Genomic DNA, 10,982 nt, shown 5'->3' with positions numbered 1-10,982 from the left:
GTTACTGAGAAGGAGAGTTTCTTTTTCTTTCCCCTTGTTTAGAGAAGGTATTTGTTTCTTTTTTTGGGTTTCTTTATTGTTTTTTGTGTTTGTTTTTTCTTTATTTTTAGCTGTGCTCAGTTGCACAGGCAGCCACCACTGCTGCTGCTGCAGCCTGGGCCTGCTCCCACTTCTACAGCCTGGGGCTTGCCTGCGCCTCTGCACCAATGCTGTTGCCTGGGCCCTGTCTGCACCTAGGCTTGTTGCTAAAAAAAAACAATCAGGAAGAGGTGGGCACCACAGGGAGTAGAGTGTTTTATTTCGCTCTCCAACTCTATTTTGATTTAATCCCTGCCCTCCCCTTCACTTTTTTGATCACGCAGCATTGCCCTTTGATGACAAGGGCACTGCTTGTCACTGGCCACTCGGGTGTTTCCTTTCTTCCTGGTGGTAGAATATAAATAAAGATTTATGTGTTTGTTTTTCTTCACTGTGTCCTACACCTGCACAAACACGACATGGGTGCTGAGGAAAATACAGCAGCGCCTCGACTTACGAGCTTAATCCGTTCCGAGACCCGGTTCGCGAACCGAATCAGTTTTTCCCATTGTTCGGATAGCGGAAGAATGCTTGGATGGCTGTTCACAGCGCACGCGCCAAAGACAAACTGAATGAGATCAGGCGGGGCCCGAGAGCTTTTGCGTTCAACAAGCGCGTAGCAACGCAGAAAATGAAACCACGCGGTCGCACACGGGCTTTTTGCATTCGGACCTTCGTTCGTACCTTGAATTTCGTACGTACTTTGAAGCAAACTTTTACGTACAATCCTGTTCGTAAACCAATTTGTACGTGAACGGGGTCGTTCGTATGTCGAGGCGCTACTGTATAAGCACTACTGCAGTTGGGCAGTAGTATGGGGGATAATTAAAAAGCAAAAAACAAAATTTAACCTGGAAAAAAAACTTGGAGAAGAAATAAGTGCTTCTGCTGTTTGGCACTAGTGTGGGGAGGGGATTTTATATTAAAAAATACCAGGCAATCAGGGAGAGGTGGGCACTGCGGGGAGTGGAGTGCATTATTTCCCCCTCCAACTCTATTTTGATTTAATCCCTGCCCTCCCCTTCACTTTTTTGATCATGCAGCATTGCCCTTTGTTGACAAGGGCACTGCTTGTCATTGGCCACTCTGGTGTTTCCTTTCTTCCTGGTGGTGGGAATTTATTAAAGATTCGTGCACCTTGTGTCTCTCACTGTGTCTCACACCTGCACACACACAACATGGGTGCTGGGGAAAATATAAGCACTACCGCAGTTAGGCGGATAGTGGGGGGGTAAGAAAGGAAAAAATATAACCAGACAATCATAGACCTGCTTTGGTGTGGAATCAGTCCATTCAGCCCATACTAACCCTCCAAAGAGCTTCTCATCCAGACCTACTCCCTACCCCTGTAACCCTGCATTTCCCATGGGTAACCCATCTAATGTGCACATCCTTGGATACTGTAGGCAATTTAGCACGGCCAATTCACCTAACCTGCATACCTTTGGACCATGGGATGAAACCATGGCATCCAGAAGAAACCCACACAGATCCAGGGAGAACATGCAAGCTCCACAAGAAGGTGTCGCCCGAGGGTGAACTCGAGCCCAGGTACCCGTAGCTATGAGGCAACAGTGTCAACCACTGTGCCATCACACCACCCTCAGAAAGCTAATTCTAAATCCACCCTTGCCAGAATGGTAGTGAATCCCATGCTCTTGGCACAAATCTGATCGACACCAACTGTCCAGCTAACTGAATCAATCACCTACTGGCCACCTCTAAGGAGTCTGTGTGACTGTATGTTGCATTTGTAGAAGTCTGTATAGATCGCTTTCCATCAAGCACCTGACCAGAAAGATCTTACTGCCTGTCAATACCATATACCAGAAAGGTTTACAAATTGATACACCACCTGTTTGGCCATGTCATGAGTACACCTTCCATAACCATTGCATCTGGACTAGAACTTGAACCCAAAGCTTCTAACCCAGAGGCAGGGACACTACCCACTATCACCACGTGAAATAGAAAATGGAATTTCTTTCTTCTTTATTGAAACCAGAGATTTTTGAATCTGAAACTTTCCAACCATTTGACCTCAAGACTTTTTGTCACTGACTTTGAACTTTCTTTAACAATTTTTTTGGTATCCAGAAAGTTTGCTGTAATTAGAACCATAGCCCTGAAACAGTTAAAATGCCGCAAAGTAGAACTGTGCTGCGATTTTGACAAGTGCTTACAATATTGCCAGCTTCCATCCCTTTCAACTTCTGACCACAATCTGGTTGCAATAAAAAAAAAGAAAGATAATGATTTCCATATGAAGATTTGTGATTTCAAACCCAGTTACCAGTAGCTTCCGAATATTATTATTTTAAGCGAAGGATAAGACACTGCTTTCCGCCCCTAAAATTGCCTTGGACCCAGACGTCAGCCGGGACAGTTTGGAATGCAGTTTGTATCTTAGTGGGAATGTGTGCAACTCTCTATCTGAGTCATACCCTGCACCACACCTTGCAGTTGCTGGAATCTGTCACAGGAGATTGCTGGTGAGAGGCAAAGAGAAATATGAGACATTTCACTATGAAAGGAGCAATTGTTTTCATCTCTTTTGTTGCAATTGCTTTTGGTAAGTTTGCTCTTTTGAATTTAGACAGCAAGAACAATCTAGCCAGTGCGGTTAATATACTTCATTGCATAATGTAATGGTATGTACTTCTCTGTGTAATATACTACACTATAATTTACTAGCTACTGCCTTTACATCTCGTCAGGAACTTTGCACCCTAGCCATAACTCTACCTAACAGTCTGAGGATGAACCAAAATGTTGGCAACTTTGGTGTCACATTTGAGCCTGGGATGAGCTATTAACCACATATTTTAACCTCAGTAATATTGCCTAATCTTGACCTTGTCTCAGGCTCTGCTTTGGTTACCTGGAGATTTAACGACAGTCACTCATTTCTGGCTGGACACTCAAACTTTCCATAATCTTGACGTCATTCAAAACTGTTGCCCATGTTCTAACTCCCACGAAATCCTCTTCGCCTGTCACCCCAGTATTTTCTGAGCTACATTAACTTCTGGTTAAAGCAAGACCTGAAATTTAAAAATTCCCATCTCTGTTTTCTTGTCGTCCCTACTCCTGTAATCCCTTCAAACCACAGTGCTCCTGAGATATCAGTGCTCCTCTAATTATGGCCTCTTGAGCATCCCCAACTGTATTCACTCCACTAGAGGTGGCCATTCTTTCCCTAACCTTTCATGCCTCTCTGTTTTTCTTTCCTCCTTTAAGGCACTCATTAAAACAAGCCTTTTTGACCAAGCTTTTACCTTAAAGTATCCGTTTATGTGTCTCAGTGTTAAATTTAGCTTGATAATTATCCTATGAAGCACATTGCTTTGTTATTTCAAAGGCATTGTAAAAACAGGCGTTTCTGCTATAATGCACTTGGCTGTTCCAAATACTGGTAATGTAATTTACAACAGTGATGAAACGTCTAAGTACTTGATTGGCTGAAAATTGTTTTTGGATATTCTGAGACTTGTGATAAAAATCCTCTATTTGTTTCCATTTATTTTGTACTGGGCAACTCAGCAAGCTATGATAAGTAACAATTATGGTACAGATAGTTCCAAGACTTATTAGATATCATAATTCAGTTTTGTCCAGCAATAGAGGCTTATTGCAAGACTTTGAACAGATCACTCTGGATTGTTCCAGGAGTTATTGGAGAGGGGTTGCAAGCAATGAGTGGGAGAAGGAGGCAGAGACAGGCAGAGAGAGATGTGGTGTCTATGTTAAGAGCGCTGCAATTGGCCATTCTAAAGGGAAAGTGGCTGAACCATACAGATTCTGTGTGATAGGGGACTCAGTGAGAAATCAAGAACTATTGGCTGGCTTAGTGGCTTCGGACTGAAGGAAGAACCTCTTGAGTTATTAGGCAGTGAAGCGTTGGAGTCAGGACTTTGGAGAGGTCCTGGGAGGCTGTGAAAATAGGAAGATCACCGGCTCTGTGTTGGGAAAGCCATGAGGGTTTTAGAAGAAGCCCGTGAGAATTCATTCTTCAGGAAAACTGGGAGTATGGTGTTGAAATGTTTACAAGCAGTATTTCCCCAATACAATCAAGCAAGGTTGAAATTTGAGTAAACACCTAGGGTAGGACTGGGTTAGTGAGGCAAACTCTTCGTGAAAAGCTGGAGTTATGCTTAACAATGACTACTAGAGTGCTCTTTCAGTGTGTAATCTGAGGAAAGTAGAGTAATTGATCAGAACTTTGAACAATCATTGAGACAGTCCATGTCAGACTGGCTTTAAACAGTAGTTTCAGGCAGATCAACAAAAGCGAGGAATTGTGATCCTCTGTGAAGTTTAATGAGATTTGATATTGTTAATTTCTGAGCAATCCGACGGATCTGTCCTGACCACGTTTGCTATTGGACATTTGATATTGGGTTAGGAGAGGTGATGGCGTAGCAATATCAGTGGACTGTTAATCCAAAGACCTAGGTAAGTTTTGGGGACCCTGGTCCGAATCACGTCACTGTAGATGGTGGAATATGAATTCAATAAAAATCTGGAATTAAGAGTCTACTGATAACAACACGACCAATGTCTATTTTCGGAAATATCTATCTGGTTTAAGATAGAGAAGGAAACTTTAGAGAAGGAAACTGCCATCCTTACCTGGTCTGGCCTACATGTGACTCCAGATCCACAGCGATAAATGCCAACCCAGCCATTGATGCCCTTATCCCCTGAATGAATAAAAAAAGGCAGTCAACCACAGTTAATACATTTTTGGTATTCAAACATAAGTTAGACATCTGTTATATATTGTATTATTGTTCTAACATTGTGCTGTAAAGGTTATTTTTATTCAAAACCATGAAATCTTGTGGCTTTATTTTCTTAGTCAGTTTCTTGGACCTCACACTTTGGCTAATGTTCCTGGTGGAGAAAGTGAGGACTGCAGATGCTGGAGATCAGAGCTGAAAATGTGTTGCTGGAAAAGCGCAGCAGGTCAGGCAGCATCCAGGGAACAGGAGAATCGACGTTTCGGGCACAAGGAATCCTGAAGAAAGGCTTATGCCTGAAACGTCGATTCTCCTGTTCCCTGGATGCTGCCTGACCTGCTGCACTTTTCCAGCAACACATTTTCAGCTCTAATGTTCCTGGTGCCTTGCCATTCTGTAACATAAATTTGATGGTCTGGTCCAGGATTGTATCAGATCATGAAAAATGGTGTACAAATGAGAGTCCTTTTGTTTGATTCACAGACGTAACATGTTGCATTGTTGGAAGTTTCAGTGGAGCTGAAGTTCATCATAGTAAGTTCTGTACAGCAGGATAGAAAAAGGTGTGAGCTCCATTCCAGGTAGCACCTGGCCTAACATTAACTCCACATTGGTGCTATTGAAGTACCTTACAGCACAGTCCATTGGGTCTAATCTGATTCTACGGCTGAACTATACAATTAGTCCCATTTCTCTTTCATTCACCTCGCAAGTTTTTCCTTTTCAAGTGTGTGTCCAGTTCTCTTTCCAAATTTATTATTTCAGCCAGTGCATTCCATATTACAACTACTCATTGTGTCAAAAATAAAACTTGATTTCCACTTCTGAATTTTATTGTCTTAAATCTGTCACTCACATTGTTGCTAATGCATGCCTATCAAAACCCATCACCATTCAGAATATTCATTGAGCAGGGCAGAACAGGGATAGGGTCAGATGGGGCTCGGAGCATTTAAATTGGATTCATCTCTCGTATAAGTCTTGCCAAAGCTGGGACATACTGACGGAAGCTGGTGAGAAAAACTAGAGTCATACCCAGGCTGCATTTGACATCAACTCGTGTGTAGTTACAGAGGAAACATGTAGTAGCTCTCTGCTTGATCTTCTAATTGTGCTATCACTTCTCAACAGAAAAGAATAAAGTGATGGAAAAATACAAAGCAAAGACTGAGGGAAAATATCAAAAGAAGATCGCCTACTTAAAAAAACAGCACAGGGGAAAAATTTAATGAAAAGGGACAATACCCAAAGTACTAAAGAATCAGCAGAGTCAAGTTTAGTTTTGAGTTGATTTATTGTCATCACATGTACATCAAACAGAACGAGAACAAGATATAAAAGTTTTAGGAACAATGGAAGGAATAAAAATGAGGCCGAGAGAAACAAATATGCAGTGCAGAGTGAGAGAGACAACGAGGTGACCAGCAGAGCGAGGAACACCAGCTTGAAGAAGGGGATTTGGAGGGACTGACTCAGCTGTGAGCTGGCAGGAGGACAAACTGTGAGGGAAAGGGGTAAGAACTACACATGCTAGGAGAAAGAAAGAATCTGGGAGCTGGACTGGAAGAAGAACAACACAAAGCTGGGGCAATGGGAAGAGCAACAAGACTTGGGAAATGGTGAAAGACAGTGTAGAGAAGAGATAGAATGAGCAATGTAAACTGCAACAAGGAGAAGACACGCCTGGGAAGGGAAGGAGAGACTTACACAAGCCATACAGGTAGACAGTTGACGTTGACTGTAATGCATGGTGTGTTGTGTTTATTATAGGAGTCAGGCAGACTTTAATGCTTCTCTCTAAAAGTGCCAGAGGAAGTGGTGGAGACTGGTACAATGACAACATTTAAAAGGCACCTGAATGGGTACATGAATAGGAGTGGTATAGGCAAAATGCTGGCGAATGGGGTTAGATTAATTTGGGATACCTGGTTGACATGCATGAGTTGGACTGTTTCCATGCTGTACAATTCTATAACTCTATGTACTGAGATACAGTGAAAAGTGTTGTTTTGCAGGCTAGACAGGCTTATCGTGCCATACAAAGTACATCAGGATAGCAGAACACGGTGCAGGATGCAAAGTTACAGCCACAGAGAAGGTACAGAGAGAGAGAGAGATCAATATTAACATTTGAGAAGTCCACGAATGTTTTAAATTGTTCCCAACAATGAAAGAAGTCTAAATTTCAATTTAGTGTTTTTCCAGTAGAATAATACAGTGACAAATTTCCTATTAGCACAAAACAAAATAATGACCACTTCATTTAGGAGTTTAACTGTTAAATGCATTGTTCCTGTAAAAGTTAAAATTCCTCCCTTCATTCCCCTGGTGCTAATAAATTCCACGATAATAACAATGGGTACTCAATCTGAATATGTCGCATTTTCTCTCCAGATGCCCATTCTTCAGTCAATGTATTGCCTGATGATTGTTCAATCATATACCTGAGTCTAACCATGGTGATAAATGGAAATTACTCCAGTAAGATGAGTCGACATTCTTGTGTATGAAAATTAGCAAGTTTTAACAAAGATATGCTGTATGACTGTAGAACTCTATAACTATTTAAAAGACTTGGTAAGAGAGGGCATCTTTTCAAACCCTACTGACTCAGATTCCAGTTCCGTAATGTCTCATATCACTATGACATACCTTCGTACACACAAACTCAGTTACTTATCCACAGTCAAGGTATAATTTACTCCACGGTTCCCCTAAGTTCTTTCACAGTATCGCTTCTAACCATTAACATTCAACTATAAACATTTAACTCTTTACCTCCACTCCCCCCGTCCAACACAGACACAAGCGCACATGCATGCACATATATGGACACATGCATGCATGCACAAACACACATATGCACATGCATGCATGGACATATATGCACGCATGCACATATATGCATGCACACGTGCACACACACGCATGCACGCACGCACACCTTTTTGGCTTTAGGCATTTATCTCCAACACCATTCTTAACTCTCTTACAGGGTGTACAGAATATATGTTCTCCCTGATCATTATGTAAGGAGGTGCATTCATGAGTAGGATGCCAGCTTCTCAGCATAGCAACCTTGTGTGGTTGCCAATGGCTGGTTTATTAGGTCAGCAGTATCATAGAAATATAGAAAGTAAGAGCAGGAGAATCCTACTTGGCACTTGGAACCTGCTTCACCATTCTGTGCAATCATGGCTGATCCTCTATCTCAATGTCGTATGCCTCTTTCTTTCTTTACCCCTTGATGCCTTTAAAATCTAAAGATGTATCTATGTCATTCTTGAATATACAGAGTGACTTGGTATTCACAACCTTCTGTAGCAGAGGTTCAGCCAGATGGTGGTGAATCTGCGGAACTCCACGGGCGGCTCTGAAGGCCAAACCATTAAACATATTTAAGACAGAGATTGATTGGTTCTTGATTACTGAGACAAACAAGGGTTATGGAGAGAAGGCAGGAGAATGGGATTGAGTAACATGTCAGTCATGATTGAATGGCAGAGCAGACTTGATGGGCCAAAAGGCCTAATTCTGGTCCTATATCTCATGGTGGAGATTTCACTATCCTTTGAGGGAAGAAATGTTTCCTCATGTCAACCTTAAATGGTCTATCCCGAGCGTGTGTCCTTTGGTCCTAGAGTCTCCATACAGAGAAGATATCCTCCCTCATCTAGTCAGTCCTGTGCTCTTAGAATTTATAGATCTCCTTCAGATCCCATACAGATGAACACAGATACATTTGAACCAATCTCTTCTCACATAACAGTCCTACCATTGCTGATATCATCCTAGCTCCCCCTTTACTTCAAATATATCCTTCCTTAAGTAGGGAGACCAAAATTATATGTAATCCTCCCAGGTGTGGTCTTTATACTTAGAGACGTAGAGATATACGGCATAGATACAGACTCTTCAGTCCAACTCGTTCATGCTGAACAGATATCCTACTTTAGTCTCACCTGCCAGCATTTGGTCCACATACCTTCAATCCCTTCCTATTCATATAACCATCCAGATGCCTTTTAAATGTTGTAATTGTGCTAGCTTCCACCACTTCCTCTGGCAGCACATTCCATACACACACCACACACCACCCTCTGTGTGAAAAAGCTGCCCTTCAAGTCCCTTTTAAATCTTTCCCCTCTCACCTTAAATCTCTACCCTTTAGTTTTGGATGTCCCTATCCTAGGGAAAATACTTTGACTATTCACCCTATCCATGCCCCTCATGATTTTGTAAACCTCTATAAGGTCACCCCTCAGCCTTCGACATTACAGGGAAAACAGCCCCAGCATGTTCAGCCTCTCCCTGTAGCTCATATCCTCCAACCCTGGCAACATCCTTGTAAATCTTTTCGAACCCTTTCAAGTTTCACAACATCCTTCCTGTAGCAGAGAGACCAGTATTGAATGCAGTATTCCAAAAGTGGCCTAACTAATGTCCTGTACAGCCACAACATGACCTTCCAAATACTATACTCAACGCACTGACCAATGAAGGCAAGCTTACCAACGACCTTCCTCATTACCCTATCTGCGTGCACCTCCACTTTCAAGGAACTATGAGCGCTGCACTGTAAAGTCCTTTGTTTGACAGCACTCCCCAGGACCTTACCATTAAATGTATAACTCCTGCCCTGATTTGCCTTACCAAAAGGCAGCACCTCGCATTTATCTAAATTAAACTCCATCTGCCACTCCCCAGCCCATTGGCACATCTGATCGAGGTCCCTTGTACTCTGAGGTAACCTTCTTTGCTGTCCACTATACCATCACTTTTGGAGTCATCTGTAAATTTACTAACCAAAACTCATATTCATATTCAAACCATTTATATAAATTACAAAAACCAACGGACCTAGCACACCACTGGTCACAGGTCTCCAGTCCAAAAGGTATCCCTCCACCACTACCACCTATCTCCCACCTTCTCGCCAATTTTGTATCCTGATGGATAGTTCTCCCTGTATTCCATGTGCTCTAACCTTGTTAACCAGACCATTTTACAGAACGTTGTTGAACACTTTACTAAGTCCATATAGACAAGGGCCACTGCTCTGACCTTATCAATCCTCTGTTACTTCTTTAAAAAACTCCATCAGGTTAGAGACATGATTTCCCATGCACAGAGCTATGTTGACTATCCTTAATCAGTCCTTGCCTTTCCAAATACATTTAAGTCCTGCTCTTCAGAATTCACTCCAACAACTTGCCCACCACTGATGTCAGGCTCACCGGTCTATAGTTCCCTGGCTTGTCCTTACCACATTTCTTAAATAATGGCACCACGTTAGCCTGTCTTCCGGCACCTCACCTGTGACTATCGATGATACAAGTATTTCAGCAAGGGGCCCAGCAATCACTTCTCTAGCTTCCCACAGAGTTCTAAGGTGCACCTGATCAGGGATTTATCCACCTTAATGTGGATAATTCTCCTATTATTCTTATACTCCTCTAGGGGTTCACTCAATCGCTACTGTCTATGCCTGGCATTTGCTTTCTTAGTTTTCTTGATCAGAGCTTCAATTTCTCTAATCATCCAGCATTCCCTATATCTACCAGTCTTGCCCTTCACCCTAACAGGGACATACTCTCCCCGGATCCTTGTTATCTCATTTTTTGATGGCTTCCCACTTTCCCTTTACCTGTGAATATCCCAATTAACTTTTGAAAGTTCTTTGTCGAATACCGTCAAAGTTGGCCTTGCTCCCAATTTGGAATTTTAACTTTTAGATCCGATCTATCCTTTTCCATAACTATTGTAAAACTAATAGAATTATGGTCACTGGCCTCCAAGTGCTCCCCCACTGACATCTCAGCCACCTGCCCTGCCTTGATTACCCAAGAGTAGAAAGTGAAGACTGCAGATGCTGGAGATCAGAGCTGAAAATGTGTTGCTGGAAAAGCGCAGCAGGTCAGGCAGCATCCAAGGAACAGGAGAATCGATGTTTCGGGCATAAGCCCTTCTTCAGGAATGAGGAAAGTCCCCAAGAGTAGGTCAAGTTTTGCACCTTCCCTACTAGGTGCATCCACAGACTGAATCAGAAATTTTTCTTGTATACACTTAACAAATTCCTCACCATCCAAACCCCAAACACTATGGCAGTCCAAGTCTATGTTTGGAAAGTTAAACTCCCCTACCATAACCACCCTATTATTC

General features: G+C 42.4%; 1 protein-coding gene across 1 annotated transcript in view; it reads left to right on the top strand.

The window, feature by feature from the left end:
- The first annotated feature begins 2,478 nt into the window (after positions 1–2,478).
- The window catches only part of sxph (saxiphilin), a 410,934-nt gene continuing 402,430 nt past the window's right edge, over positions 2,479–10,982 (top strand). Inside the window, exon 1 of the mRNA XM_088000335.1 lies at positions 2,479–2,650. Coding sequence (XP_087856461.1) covers positions 2,590–2,650 — 61 coding nt within the window. The 5' untranslated portion in view covers positions 2,479–2,589. The remainder of the gene's footprint in view (positions 2,651–10,982) is intronic.

The sequence above is a fragment of the Chiloscyllium plagiosum genome, unplaced genomic scaffold (genome assembly GCF_037043375.1).
Source record: "Chiloscyllium plagiosum isolate Xiang-an unplaced genomic scaffold, Cpla_swu_hap1 HiC_scaffold_24, whole genome shotgun sequence".
Taxonomy (NCBI): domain Eukaryota; kingdom Metazoa; phylum Chordata; class Chondrichthyes; order Orectolobiformes; family Hemiscylliidae; genus Chiloscyllium; species Chiloscyllium plagiosum.
Note: the sequence above shows the minus strand (reverse complement) of the source record. Positions and strands in the feature narration are given on the sequence as shown.